The 15,431-nt window shown below is 43.9% G+C and overlaps 1 protein-coding gene across 9 annotated transcripts in view; it reads left to right on the top strand.

The window, feature by feature from the left end:
• Positions 1–15,431, top strand: part of Acp3 (acid phosphatase 3) — a 48,565-nt gene that overhangs the window by 3,817 nt on the left and 29,317 nt on the right. For 3 of the 9 annotated variants that reach the window (XM_087563491.1, XM_087563494.1, XM_087563496.1), the window contains exons 2-7: positions 33–128; positions 4,125–4,248; positions 5,511–5,606; positions 7,532–7,618; positions 8,056–8,208; positions 12,004–12,102. In XM_087563491.1, coding sequence (XP_087419617.1) covers positions 7,538–7,618; positions 8,056–8,208; positions 12,004–12,102 — 333 coding nt within the window. In that variant the 5' untranslated portion in view covers positions 33–128; positions 4,125–4,248; positions 5,511–5,606; positions 7,532–7,537. 9 annotated transcript variants of the gene reach the window in all.

The following is a 15,431-nucleotide window of genomic DNA, read 5'->3' as shown; positions in this document are numbered from 1 at the left end:
TTTACTAACTCAGGTCCACTATTGTTGACCAGGTCTAGGAGCAGAACCAGACCATTTAAGGAAAACAGCTGAGTTTCAACTTCCCCGAACTTAAAGTTGGACATGACAACCAGAATGGGAAAGCAGAGGTAACATTTTAACTCGTGCAAACAGAATCCAGTGGGTTGGCTGTAAGTATTACAGGAGATGGTGACTAGCTAGTGACCCTGTGAGTTCTAATTCGGGTTACTTGAGAGATGAGGATGCCATGGAGATAAGTGTATAGAGAGTGTCAGAAAGTAATTGATATGGTTCTGGGCAGCACCCTCCATATCACCATAGCAAGACGTGCAGACCCAAGAGTCAGACCATTGGTTGAGCCTTGCTAGATCCACCTGGTGCTAGCTGTGTGGCTCTAGTGAGCCACTTAACCAGTCTGTGATTCATCACTGGAAATGGGGCCAATAACGCCTCGTGGAGCCCTTGCGATGCTCAAGGAAACCCATGGAAAGTCCTGAAGCCCCTCTGGTGAGTGTACAGACAGATCATCGTGACAAGCACTGATTCCATACTCTAATCATTCTAATCATTCAGGTGGCCAGCTCACCACAGTGACCCACCTTGTTTTAGTTTTTCTAGTTGTTAATTTTATAATCAAAAAGATCAAGTAAGTATTTACATATCTTTTAAGTTCAGTCTTTTTTTTTTAACCTTCAAAGCTTCAGGCTTTGGCCCGATGAAAACAAGAGAAGCCTGTATTGACGAGTGATTCAGAATCACAAAACCCATCGCTGTTTTACTCAGCAGACCCGTTACGTTCCTTTGTGGCTTTCGGTTGGAAGACACCGTCGACTTGCTTTCACCTCCACTGTGCGTGTTTAGGTTATGCCTTTGGCCACAGGCCTGGCCTTTCCAAGACTTGTTCCCCTTTTTCTTTTCAACTCCAATTGAAGTAGAATTTCAAGTGTAACCAATAGGCTGTAAGCATCTACTAAATGCTAGGCACTTCGCTTATTATGCTGAATCTTCCCAATGACCCAAAAGGCACATGATACAATCTTACTGTTGCATGAGAGTCAGAGTTTTTGTTGTTGTTTCTTTGTATTTTATTTCTTTATTTATTATCTTTATTTTTAAAAGATTTATTTATTTATTATATATAAGTACACTGTAGCTGTCTTCAGACACACCAGAAGAGGGCATCGGATCTCATTACAGATGGTTGTGAGCCACTCTGTGGTTGCTGGAATTTGAACTCAGGACCTCTGGAAGAGCAGTCAGTGCTCTTAACCACTGAGCCATTTGTATTTTATTTCTTTAAGACCTAGACCTTGTCTTTCACAGCCTAGGATTCCATAAATCCTGTTCTTGAAGCTCATCTAGAACTTGTGGCTTGGCTTGTGAAGACAGCCACTACATAAAATGCCCCCACTGGGAAAGAAAAAGCAGGTTCTTTTGCTCACAGCCATCTGCTTTTTCTCCCTCATGTGTGGCGCCCTAGTCATGAGTACCCAGGAGCAGCAGGTGTCTCTGGCGACCAGCAGGTTCTACAGAGAGGTGTGCTGGAAGCTGATGGTCCTGAGAGAATTGATGTTGGCCAGGCAGGAGGTCATCCGTCTAAGCTTGTGAGCTCAGGAAAGTGTCTCTACCTGTTTGTCCACGCACTTTGCAAATTTCCAGGGCACTGAACTCATTAGAGAGACTGTATTTGACTCAGAACATCTTAGGCTGCCTCTCCAGACACGTCGAGATTGCAGAGTGGCTCAAATGCAGAGGCAAAAAAAGCATTATGGCTCTCGGGTAAATGCAAGTCAGGGGAGATAATTACATATTAATAGAGATGTTTCTTGAAAGAGAAAGCTGTTTTCCCAAGCTCTGTGGGTAATGACCCGGATGCTGCAAACTACCTTCAGCAAGAAAGGAAGCATATGGGACAGTTAGGTGTGTGACTGACACGTGTAACATCATAATAAATTCTGACAGCTGGATGCATCCTGTGTGCTCAGTTCTCACACACACACACACACACTACACGTGTAATTCTTACATTGCTCTTGCCTGGTAGAAAATGATTTTGTCGTTAGCTGGGAAGAGAAATTGAGACATACCGACCTTTGAGTCTTCTCAGGGTCACTTGGGCAGTGGTTGACAAAGCTGGTGTTTGAAACTTGCCCTGGGTAACCAGAATGAGTGTCAGACATTGCTGTTTACAGCTCACACTCGATGTAGCACACAGTTTACACCACTTCCCTTTCCTGCTGGCTTCTTCTTCTTCCTGGGCCCTGGAGAAAGAGCTTGCTAGGCCTCTGACATGTTCCTCACAGCCAGTAGCTGCGTACTGACTCGTTGCACAGCTGGCCGTCCATCTTATCTCTCTTAGCATCTGTCTGTGAGAATCATTGTTTCCACCCATACTATCTTACGTTCCCGTTATCTGCCAAATGGGTTTATTTTCTCAGGTCTTTAAAAGAAGAAAATAGGATGAGCGAGGTGGCCCAGTTTTAAAATGACTGTTTCACGATGAGTGCGAGCACTGGAGTTTGGAGTCAAGGTCATCCCAACGTTTTTCTGCTGCCTCGAGTTCTAAGTCTGAAAGGGCAACGTGGTGGTTTGTTAGACTACAGCAGATCCTAAGGGGTAACTCACAAAGCTCTTGTAATTCACAAGAGAGTAACTGAGTTGGGGGTTGGGATGGCGGCAGTAATGGAGGACCAGCCCTCCTGGGAACCAGCAGATCTGAACAGCTCACCAAATCTCTCTGCGCCCGTTTGCTCATTTGGTGTGGGCAGAAATAATGCCAGGCGGCCCTGCAGGGAGTTGTAAGGAGATATGGTAGGAAATCTGGATATGATGGCTCATGCCTGCCAACCCAGTGTTTGGGAAGGCTGAAGTAGGAGGATCATTACAAGTTCAAACCGGCGTTGGTTGCCTAGTTAGATCCGGGTATAGAGAGGAAGACTACCAAAACAATCAATCAAAAGGAGTACCCGGGAGAGCCCTTTAAAGCGTGGAGGAGCGTATGCTTGAGGGGTTCTCATGGTCTCGGGGCTCTTCCTGTTGCTGTCCTCGATAGTTCGGTGGAAATCTCTGCCCTCTAATGACACGCTTTTAGTTTTCTAAAGGTTTTGATAAAGTAGAATTACTTGCCTGAGCTTAGAAGCAATGACGTAGCGGAGTTGAGAAACTGTCCCCTCTGTCGACTTAAGAATGCCAAGACATAGTCCAAGTGAACTGAGAAGTTCCGAGCTCAAAGCATGCCCTGTGCACACACAGGCTTGAGCACATGGGTCCAAGCAGGACATCCATACACATGCCTGTAGACACACACACACACACACACACACACACACACACACACACACAGAGAGAGAGAGAGAGAGAGAGAGAGAGAGAGAGAGATGCGGTTGTGGAAGACATGGGGCCAATGCCTGGTTAGTTCTCCTGCTTCCAGACTTGAGAACCTGGACTCATGGCCTTTTAAAAATGAGCTGGGAAATGTATTTAACCAGAACTGTGGCTAAGTTGCAGAACTGGTTGAGGGGATGAAACATGAGAAGTACTTAGCAGCTTCTCAAGCTGAAGCAAGTGTGGGAGACCGGAGGGGAGGATTGTTGTCTTTGGATGCGGGAGGAAGTGCTCAGCTCTGGCAGGCAGGGCTGCTCATTGTTTTGGTAGAATGCCCATTATCAGACGTCTGTTTGGCAAGCTCAGTGGTGAGGTGTTTAGCCTTTCCAGTTACCGCAACAAGGAAGTACTGTGGGCAGTTAGTGAGCAAGAGGCCAGTGCGCATGGCAGCTCCCTACACTGGAGAACCATCTACCTCTGAAAATGTACGGTGCTGAGATTGAAAAACGGATCTGAGGCTGCAAATCTCTGAACACCATGCCACAACCTCAGTTCCTCAGACCTAAGTAGGCGTGTTGTGCAGTAAGTGGGATCCCAATAGTCCTAAGACACGCCTGGTTGTAGAAACGGAGTTACTGATGGCAAACCTTGGTGGTTCCCACTCATGACCAAGTCACTCCTACAGACTGGCACCAGCAGCTGTTGTTCTCAACAAAAAGGGAAACTTCCTAGCTGTATTTCCCTACCTGCCCCAAGGGCTTCTTAGCACCCTCTGCCCTGTTCCCCTCTGTGTTCTATAGGCTGTCCTGTGAGCTTTTAATGTCCCACTGGTTTGGAGTAGCAAAGACTCACTTTATTCAGAAGCCAGAGACATAGGATTGAATTCGGAAGCCTTCTCTGCTATCCTGGAATTCCTTCATAAAGGTAATTAAAGTTTGAGGCTGCTCCTCCTCCCTCAGGGTCTACTGAACTGTTCTGAAACACAGCCTCCTGGCTTACATAAAGGAGGTCTCCCAGTAGGTAATCGAAGCGACAAGCAGAGGTGACCTCAGATCAAAGAAGGGTTATTCGACCATCCTCTCTGTTAGTAAATATTTTCTGCACACCAGACTTTATCTTTCCCTTCTTGGGAGCTTTTCTCTCCTTATGTCTTGATTATAAAATCGCATGGAGTTCGGCCTGGCACGCTGCTGTAAAGGTGTTTTAGAATCAAAGTACCAAGGTTTCAGAAGTACACGCATCTCTCTCCAAAAACAAATGTGAGAAAAAGGTGCCTATACAGATGCAAAAGTATGTTGTTATAGTGCTAAGATCTGTGTTTCCCAATTCCCCCATCTGTAGGTCATCTGCCCCAAACCTCCTAAAACTAATCGCTGGGCCAAAGTGTCCACAATCAAGCATGTCATTTCAAAACTATTATACATAAAATCTAAAGAGCATTGTTGCTATCGCCATAATTAAGAGGAAATATTTATTTAAAAAAAGTATTCACTTATTTAGTTTATGTGTGTGAGTACACTGTCACTCTCTCAGACACACCAGAAGAGGGCATTGGATCCCATTACAGATGGTTATGAGCCACCATGTGGTTGCTGGGAATTGAACTCAGGACCTCTGGAAGAGCAGTCAGTGTTCTTAACCACTGAGCCATCTCTCCAGCCCAAGAGAAAAATATTTTTATTCAGTCTGCCTGCTCATGAACCAGTCCATTGTTTTGGATACATGACTCTATCTCTCTATATATACATATATATGTGTGTGTGTGTATATGTATGTATATGTATACATGTGTATGTATATATTATACATATATCTGTATGCGTATATGTGTGTATATATATGTACATGTATATGTATACATAAGTATATGTATATATTTGCATCCCAATAGCCAGTCATTTTTATCTTATAATTTATTACCTCAAGCTCAATGTCAGTGGTTCTTCACTTGAGTTTTATTTGAACCGAATTTTAGAAGACTGGTACCCTTAGTCATAAGCCCAACTAACAAAACCAAGATCACTGGGGAGAAAGCACTTTGTCATTAGAATTTTTCTAAAGCTCCCCCTGTGATTCCGGCGGACAGACACGGTGGTGACTGAGCCTAAGAAAGTCTATTATGACGACGAGTAGAAGCAAAACCCATGGGGAAGTTTGTAATGTTGCTGCTGCACATCTCTCCTTAGGTGTTCCGGCATGGAGACCGAGGTCCCATCGAGACCTTTCCTAATGACCCCATTAAGGAATCCTCGTGGCCACAAGGATTTGGCCAACTCACCAAGGTTAGTTTGATCTATTTTGCTGTTACTTTGTATTTTTCAAAGCCAGGTTCATATCACACAGGCTGACCTTGAACTCCCTAAGTAACCAAGAATGACCTTGAATCTCCTCAACCTCCTTCCTCCATCTCCCAAGAGCAGGGATTTCAGGAGTGAGTCATAGCTCTGCTTAAATTTTTGAGTGAAGGAGAAATGCATACAGAATTTTCCACTTTGATGTATTTATCCTGCTGACTGTATATAATGTGAGTGGTTTCCATGGAGATTGTCTAGAGACATGTTTAAAATAGCGACATTTTATTTAATTGGCATAGGGCGTGGTCTGGACATTAGGATATTTGGAGCGTCCTTTCCTGGTTGTCTCATTTTAATGCTCAGCCAAAGCCAAGAGTCACGGCCCTAACCAACCGTCAGGTTTTATAGAGATTAAAACTCAGAGAAGCCATGGGAAGCCAGTATCTACCTCTTTGGAAGGCCAGAGCCCTTCCCACCATAGGCTAGCCATCTTTCTCTCTAATGAGAAGACATCACAAAGATCCATGTAGTATTTTCTTAGAGCAAGGCTTCTGTTTCCTTGTTAGGTTTTTCCAGTGAGACCAAAAGATTCTTTTGAGGATCATGAGGTCCAGATTCAACCCTAGAAGTCCCTTAAGTAGCAATCTGATTCCAAAAGTGAGCTGTAAGTTAGAAGACAGGTGGACCCAAAGCCCCTGCTTCTTCAGCTACTCAGGGCGTTGTATATTGTTTCTGTCCAATTATCCTCGTCTTTAGTGATGCTTCCAAATGATAAGCAAATGAGCAAATCTGTCAAGCAGTAGCTTTGGGGTGACCACAACCTCCCTGGTTTGTGAATCTCTGGTGAGGCCCTGAATTAACGACAAGCCTAAATGCAATGGTTCTCAAAGCGTGGCATATTGTTCCCTAAGCCTGAATCATTTTGGGGGTCCCAGCTACATCCAAGATACAGGAAACCAGAATTTTAGGGGAGGTGCTGAGGAATCTAAGTTTAAAGGGTGCTCTGGATAATTTTATTTTCATGCCAATCCTCAAGGACCACTGAGCTGAGGCTAATCTCAGTGATTCACTCTGGTGGATCTCTGGGAGAAGTGGTTAAAGATAGATTTCTGGGGCTGAGGGATGGTTCAGTGGTTAAAACCACTTGCTGCTTTGGAAGATGTTCAGATCTAATCAGTGACACCCACACGATGGCTCACAGCCATCTTTAACTCCAGGGGATCTGATCTGATGATCTCTGTGGGTTCCGGGCACACATGTGCTGCACTGATACATGTGCAGGCAAAGCACTCATACACATAAGATAATAAAAATAAATATTAAAAAAAAGATTTCTGAGCCCCACTCCCAAAGTTTCCAACTCAATACATCAAGAGTAGAACCCAAGAATTTGCTTTCCAACACTCTCCCAAGTGATACCAATCCTGCAGACCCAGAAGCCATGCTTTGAGTGGCTTTGTTTTTTTAATGAACCAACAATAAATGAGACAGTGATTGTAATAAATCAGTCTATTTACTATAAGGTTGAAAGGGACCTTAAGATTCAGCAAGCTCAACTTCATGAGATGGCCGGATTTCATTCACAAAAATCCCTACAGCGTGATCTTCCAATCACTTTGAATGTTCTGCCTACGTGGATCTCTCTACCACACCTGAGATAAAGTATTTACCTAGATAGATCACCAACTATCAACCGAGAGCATGCTATACACAAGCCTCTACATTGTGTGCTAACAAAGAAGAATGAGTATTCTCAGAGAGTCCTGGCCACAGTAATTGTTCTCTCTTGCCTTAGTTTATGTAAGTGGAACTCTGACATGCACCATGCCCATGTTGTATGTAACGAGAAGAGACACATTTCTATGCTAATGTACACTTTTCCTAACCTTCATTTTTATTTTCTTTCCCCATAGTGGGGCATGGGACAGCACTACGAACTCGGAAGTTATATAAGGAGAAGATACGGGAGATTCTTGAACAACTCCTATAAACATGACCAGGCAAGTAGGGGAACCACAACTTCGAACCTTGACTCTTGAACAAAACTAAAGTAATTCTTCACGCATATGAAGAATTCCCACCTTTGCCTATTTTCTAGAGAATGTATACAAGTCAGTGGTCTTGTTTATAATTGTACTTCTTTTTGTGGAATTATTTTCCCTAAAAGTTTGTGAATCTTAGTTCAAGTTTTTATGGGTCCCTGTGTAGAGACTTTGGCTTAGTGTCGCGGGCCAACTCCTGGCCTACAGATTGCTTCGTCCCATTGTATTTTCCTAGTGCTATCCATCCCATGACACACATGATTATGATGTTCCTACAGTGCTTGCTGGTGTCTCATGCCACGTCCCAGCTCTTCCCCGGACACCCTGTCAACCCCACGGGAAGAGAGCCTCGAGTTTTCTCTAATTTTCCGTCTGCTCTGATTTCTCCGCTCTAGGTTTATATCCGAAGCACAGATGTTGACAGGACTCTGATGAGTGCTATGACAAACCTCGCAGCCCTGTTTCCCCCTGAGGGGATCAGCATCTGGAATCCCAGACTGCTCTGGCAGCCCATCCCAGTGCACACCGTGTCTCTCTCTGAGGATCGGGTCAGTATCCTGGGTAATCCAGGCGGAGACCATCAGACTACTGGGGACTTTCAGATTTAGCAGTCTGGATACATAGACAAACAAGGCTAGGAGCTGAGCTTTCCCTTGGGTTTATCTTGCCTTATTGCCATTCCAACTTTTGGTAATTTCCCTCTCTCCATCTACACACACACACACACACACACACACACACACACACACACACACACACCAGGGTTCTACCTTTAATCCTCAAGATTTTAGAGCCCAACATAGCTTTCCTATGTCCCCCAAATACCCCAAGATCTTTTAAAAGTTTACATTCTGGAGCAAAGGAGATATTCAAAGAGGTAAAACAACAAACTTTGTCTAGTGGCCATTGCTAGTGAATAAAATGAATCATGGATTTCTTCCACTCAAAAGCATCTTCTTCCTGTGAAACAGTCGCTCTCAGGCTTAGCTGCCTTCAAGAACCATCTTGAGAGTTTTCAGATGCCCAGTGACAGGGGCACTCCTCATGACAAGACAGTCTCTGAGGGTGAGGTCCCTACATAAGCAGCTTTTAAACTATTATATGTGTATGAGTGTTTCACCTCATGTGTATACACCATGTGTGTGACTGGTCCCTTGGAAGCCAGAAGAGAGAGTTGGAGCTCCTGGAACTGGAACAACAGATTGTTGTGAACTGCCGTGTGGATGCTGGGTATAGAACTTGGTCCATTCTTTATGCCCAGCATCAGTATTTTAAAGATCTCCCTAAATGATTTTATGGGCAGCCAAGTTTGAGATACAGCATCCTATGCCAAGTTGCTTAAAAAGAACTATTTGAGAGAAACTCAAATATTACCCACACTGGGTGAGGTTTGACCAAGAAATCTAACCGTTTCAAAGGAACTGGTATTTAGAAACACTGAATAAATAAGTCTAACCTTGCATTGTAGATCGTAAGGGAAGACAAATGAACCAGTTTGGAGCAAAGAATTATTCCTTAATTATAGGCTTGACCATTTCATGTCTTTATAACTGAGCAGTACAGACTGATAACTTATTTAAATATAGAGGTTCATTCGGGTCACACTTTTGAAGGCTTGAGGCTCAAAGCATGAGACCCACATCTGTTCAGAACCAGGTGAGGGCCTCTTGCTGAGCTGTGACTTGGCAGAGAATGTCATGTGGTGAGGCTTTTATAATAAATCCCCCTCCTACCCATAAAGAGCCATTAATCCTTTCCTGAGGGCAGAGCCCTCGTGACCCAGTCATTTCTCACAGTTCAACCTCTCAATGTAACCTCACAGGAGACCAAGCTTCCAACACATGACTTCTCTAGAAAACATCCAAATCACAATAGCATCTCAGACTGTTTATTAGCATTGACCGGAAGTTTTTTCCCGGGACTTCTGGGATGTACTAGTCTCCTCTCTGCCATGAGTACTCCTAGGGATTTGACTTAATGGCTATATGAATGCTACAGTTGTTTATAGAATTTTTCAAAATGCTTGGTAGAAGCCGGGCCTCCCCTGTAAACCCGACTCAAAGATGATGTGTATAACCATATTCCTGATATTTTCAGAAAAAGAAAACTAGAATAATGTATTTATATCCATATCTTCGGAGAATCATCACGGGAACATTACATTACCAGTGTTCTAAAAATGTGAACAATACCAAAAAAAATTATGTTTATTTACAGCAGTCTTTTCTACAGAAATAAAGCCTGAAATGCAATATCAAACCATAGCCAATGTGAATCAAAGGAGCAAGTCAGCCTGTAATCCAGACAGCTGGCAGCCAAAGTACACAGACACAGTAAAGAGCTGAGGCTATTGGAAGGTGAGGAAAGAAACAGGGAGTGAGGGAGATGGAGAGAAAAACAGGAAAAGTATCTATCTACAGGTTACAGCTCTTTCATGAAGGCAAGCGGGATTCTCTGATCAATGAAAAAGTCTAACAGAATGGATGAGAAGGCTAGGTTATTCTTCCAGCTGTGCTGAAGGATTCATATCCTCCGATCAAGTTTCGTGCCTAGATCAGAAATGAAGTCAGCATGTATCAACCACGTGACACAATACAGGACGATGGGCGATGATCTCAACACAAGCTGTCTGTGCTGAAGGAGTTCAGAGAAGGGGCACGGGGCAGGGATTCAGGTCCTCACAGAGGGTGAGACTGAACTAGACCCCGGAGGTAGGAGAGGATGTGACCGCATGCACTCCTCAGAACTGCCTGGGTGCGATGTGCGGTGTATTGAGCCACTGTCCTGACAGTGCCTAGAAGGGAAAGATGTGGGAGCCTCAGAGGATAATTGGTGACGTCATTCAGGGATGGCGACATGAACGTCTGAGGTTACATGGTCATAAAAAGGGAGGAAACAAAAGTAAAACCAGGTGGCACACCTGGAGAGAGGAGAGGACAGACGGGATGCAACTTAAAGCTTCCTGAGCGTCGACTGATCCAACATCCTTATCCTAGTTGTAGACAACGCAGCGCAGAGCGTGACAGAGGGGAGTGTAGTTCACTTGAGATTAATATCTTATCAGAAATAGACAGTAAAGGAGAACGACAATAAAGCGCTTTCAGATTGTGATAAATCCCTTGGAAGAAGGAAGTAAGTTGCTGGAGTGGCTAAGGCAGAATGGATTGGGCTTCAGCCCCAAGCAAGAAGACCTCGGTGTTTCTGGACAGGAGAGTGCGAGAAGTTAGGCTGTGGGGAAACAGGGTAGAGAACTAGCTGTCATTTGCCAGTCACCTCACAAGGACCTTTAGACGCCACAGCAAGTGTGGATCTGACAGCAAGTAAAAAGAAAAGTCTGCGGAAGTGAAGACCCACATGATTTGGTGTTTGGGGTTCCTTTACGGAGGACCGTGGCTTCTGTGGGGACAAGGGACTGGGAAGTCAGTGGAATGGACCGCACAGACAGGAAGCATGGACAGTGACTGAAACACAGAGCCTGTGTCCAGACTGCGGATGGACGGTGGAGATGAAGGAAGGGTCTGTTTTCGATCTAGTTTGAAAGTAGACCAATTCTCCTGACCGCCTACAGTGCTGGTTTATAAACTTTATCATGGGCAGGAAATAGAGAAATTAGCAAAAGGAAATGATTGAAGATGAGGGTGGCCTCGGCTTTATACACACTGGGTTTCAGAACTTCAGTGATTGAAGAGTGGCCTTCCGGTAGCGCTCTTCAGCGAGGGCTACAGAAACAGAGTGAATGAAACTTAGAGCCATGAAGCCAGCTCACGGATCACAGTTAAAGCTCAGAGCGATGGTGAAACTTACACTAATCTTACCATGATCATTTTGTCCTCCTAATAGATTTCTTAATTATGTTTTCCACACATTGAACGCTTACTTTTATTTTGACAGTGCAGGTTTCCTAGAACGAAGTCAAAATGAATGGTTGACTCCTTTAAAATTCTACTCCAAACCTCTAATTTACTTAGCCTTACTCCTGGGGGGAGAGAAGGCGCACACAGATGTGCATTTAGCACAAAATAACAGTCATCCACACGGAAAATGAGCAACTGTGGATACTTACCAGCAGCAAGCTCACGAAAGGAAAATAAATAAATCGCTTTCTGCATCGGAGGACACGCCCTATTATCTGGGGACCTGGAGACCATTTTCCTCATTGCCTCTAATTTTAGAATTTCTGTTCAAAGGAGACATGGATCTTTGAAGGTTGCTTTAGACCTAATGAGGCTTAAAAGGTTAGCACTGAGTCTCAGGCCGGTGCTTCTCTGACTAATCAAGGTCTTTTGTTTTGTTTTGTTTTGTTTTGTTTTGTTTTGTTTTGTTTTGTTTTGTCTTCTCCACAGTTGCTATACCTGCCTTTCAGGGACTGTCCTCGCTTTCAAGAACTCAAGAGTGAGACTTTAAAATCTGAGGAGTTCCTGAAGAGGCTTCAACCATATAAAGTGAGTGTCATCTAGCGTCTACCGGGGTATGAAGGTCAAGACAAAGAATGAAATTTCTTCAAAGAAGTGTGGGGTGACTGTGCCTATAGGTGGCCCATAATGATGTTAGGTTAGGACATTTAATTAGGAAAACCATCCTACCTGACTTTTTTTTTCCCTGTGTGGAGGTCACCAGCCAGTACAGAGGCCAGTCCCTTCCACGCTCTGCCCATGTCCCTGACAGGTATCTAGTGCATGAGAGCAAATTCGAGTGTTGAGTCCCTCGCTCTGAGGAGGCTAAGGGACCAAGGCCCTCCTCTTCCTCTACATGACTAGTATGTCCTTCCCTTTTATGAAATACTCACTTTTCAAGATGACGCAAGGATAGACATAGTAATTTGGATTTTTAAAAAGTAACCATTTGAATCAGTTACACATCTCCACAGTCCCAGAATTAGAAAGCATCAAAAACACACTAGAACATGGTGGCCTCTCAATGACCCCACACAGGTAACAAGTGGCATTATTTTCTATGGAGTCTTCCAGTTTGCCTGTGCACAAGAATGTGATAAATAAAATATCTGGAAAATATTTTACATTTGTAGGTAAAGTATTCCTCAAGTTTTTGCAGATGGGCAGTGTCTTAATTTATTGGTGATTCAGAACTTATTTTTGATTTACTTCCTGGAAGTGGGGCTCTCTTGGAATCATTACTTTTATAAGCACTTTGTGGTTCGTCATTCTCTTATATATTAAAATCTCCTTATGGAGGGAAACCGGCTCTAGAATTTAAATTCTATTCCTTGTTCTGATTAACAAGACCATGGTTTATTAGAACTTAATGAGCTGTCTCAATATCTAAAGTCACCTGTCATCCCTGTTATTGGTTTGTTTGGTTTTATCTTTCTCCTCCTCCTCCTCTTCCTCCTCCTCCTCTTCCTCCTCTTCCTCCTCTTCCTCCTCCTCTTCCTCCTCCTCCTCCTCTTCCTCCTCTTCCTCCTCTTCCTCCTCCTCCTCTTCCTCCTCTTCCTCCTCTTCCTCCTCTTCCTCCTCTTCCTCCTCTTCCTCCTCCTCCTCCTCCTCCTCTTCCTCCTCTTCCTCCTCTTCCTCCTCTTCCTCCTCTTCCTCCTCTTCCTCCTCCTCCTCCTCTTCCTCCTCCTCCTCTTCTTCCTCCTCCTCCTCCTCCTCCTCCTCCTCCTCTTCTTCCTCCTCCTCCTCCTCCTCCTCCTCCTCTTCCTCCTCCTCCTCCTCCTCCTCCTCCTCCTCCTCCTCCTCCTCCTCCTCCTCCTCCTCCTCCTCCTCCTCCTTCTTCTTCTTCTTCTTCTTCTTCTTCTTCTTGAAACAGGATCTTTCTGCAGCACGACTGTCTTGAAATTCATACATAGACCAGGCTGGCCTCAGACTCACAGATCTGCCTTCCTCTGTCGTCCTATGCCTGCCCCTGCCCCTGCCCCTGCCCCTGCCCCTGCCCCTGCCCCTGCCCCTGCCCCTGCCCCTGCCCCTGCCCCTGCCCCTGCCCCTGCCCCTGCCCCTGCCTCTGCCTCTCCAAGCCCGCTCCTCAATCTTCTGAATTTTCATGTGTGTACTTTTAGCTTCTTTTTTTAACTGTAGAATCAGCCAGTATACACTAAAGGGGAAAAGGGATGCTAAGAGAAATATGGACTGTGAAAGAGAATTACTCTTTACTGAATATCCACGTACCCCTAGTTTCAAAAAAATTAAACTTTTTAGTGGTTTTAATCGAGATAATACTGAATTTATGTTAAATGGGGGAGGATTTATAAGCAATTGATGTGGAACTTTTTTGAAAAAATATGGTATCTTTGTACTTACCCTAAAGATCATTTTAGTCTCTTGCCATGTATTTTTGCATGTAAATTTTTCAAATATACTGAAAGAGACTTTTTAGTTTCACGTGTATGATTGCTTTGCCTACATAGATGAATGTTTACCACATGCATGCTTGCTGCCGACAGAGGTCAGAGAGGGATCTGTTCCCTTGGAACTGGAGTTATTGATGCTTGTAACCTACCATGTAGATGTTGGGGATGGAACATGGATCCTCTGCAAGAGCAACAAGTATTCTTAATCACTGAGCCGTCTCTCCAGTCCATCTTGATATCTGTAAATAGCAGTGGGTTATCTCTAGTTTTCCAGTATCTACCTCTCTGGTTGTTTCTTTTACCTGCTTGTAATGGCCAGAACTTACAGCACAATGTTACACACATGTTGTATTAGGCATCATTTGTCATATTCTTAATTTAGATATTTTCTACCATTTCTACTTAACCAAAGTTAAGTGCACTAACTTTGAGTCAAAATATAGCAGTTCTTTTTTTTTTTTTATTAAGTTGAGGATGTATCCAGTCCCTCAGCATACAGGTAACACATCTATAATCTCAGCTTGTAGGAGGCAGAGGCAGGAAGAAAATCCGTAGGTTTCAGTCTAGCCTGGACTACCCAGAGAATTCTAGGCAAGCCAGGGTAAACCTAATGACCCTGTGTCAAAACTAAAACTAAACAAAATTTATCTATCTTCTCTGACGTCATGAGTGTTTTAATCAATTAATTTCTCAGTCTTTTGAAAATTTTTTCAATGAAATCATCATCACCTTTGGATCAATGACTATATTAACTATACTTCAGAGATTTACTAGAACCGAACTATCTCTACTTTTCTCAAATCAAGCCTTTCTCCTTTCATGTGGAATTGAAATATTTGCTAATGTTTTGTACTTTGCGTTGATATTTCCAAGTGACACTGAACTCATTTTATTATCTGAGCAGTCTCTGTTAGCATTGGTATCAGGACTAACACATTGAACACTTGGAAAGTTTTCTCTCTCTCTCTCTTTTTAATGGTCCTGAGCAGTTAAAATAGCATTAGAATAATTTGCTCTTGAGAAGCTTGACAGTTCCTCTGAGAAATCATGCCCTCTGGAGTTTTGTGTTTGAGGCCAGAAGAATAGGAACCATTTTTCATATCTAGGGGGTAGGTGTGTGTGTGTGCACGCATGCACAAGCATATGTGTTCTGCTATGCCTGGGGGGGGTCCTGCATGTATGTATGTATGTAGGGCATGAGTGTGTGTGTATGTGCGTGCTGCATGAGTATGTGTGTGCATGCAGAAGTGTATGTGTTCTTCTATGCCTATGCCTATGCCTATGCCTATGTGTGTGCCTGTGTGTGTGTCTATGCACGCTGCCTGAGTGTGTGTGTGTTCTTCTATGCCCATGTGTGTACACTATAAGTAGAACTCAGAGTCATGCTCAAGTGTGAGTCCTCGGGACCCTCCACTTTGTGTTTTTGAGACAGGGTCTCTCCCCGGAAACTGGGGCTCACCTTTGCCT

The sequence above is a fragment of the Rattus norvegicus genome, chromosome 8, assembly GCF_021556685.1.
Source record: "Rattus norvegicus strain SHRSP/BbbUtx chromosome 8, alternate assembly SHRSP_T2T, whole genome shotgun sequence".
In the NCBI taxonomy this organism is placed as follows: Eukaryota; Metazoa; Chordata; class Mammalia; order Rodentia; family Muridae; genus Rattus; species Rattus norvegicus.
This window is presented reverse-complemented; position numbering and strand designations above follow the sequence as displayed.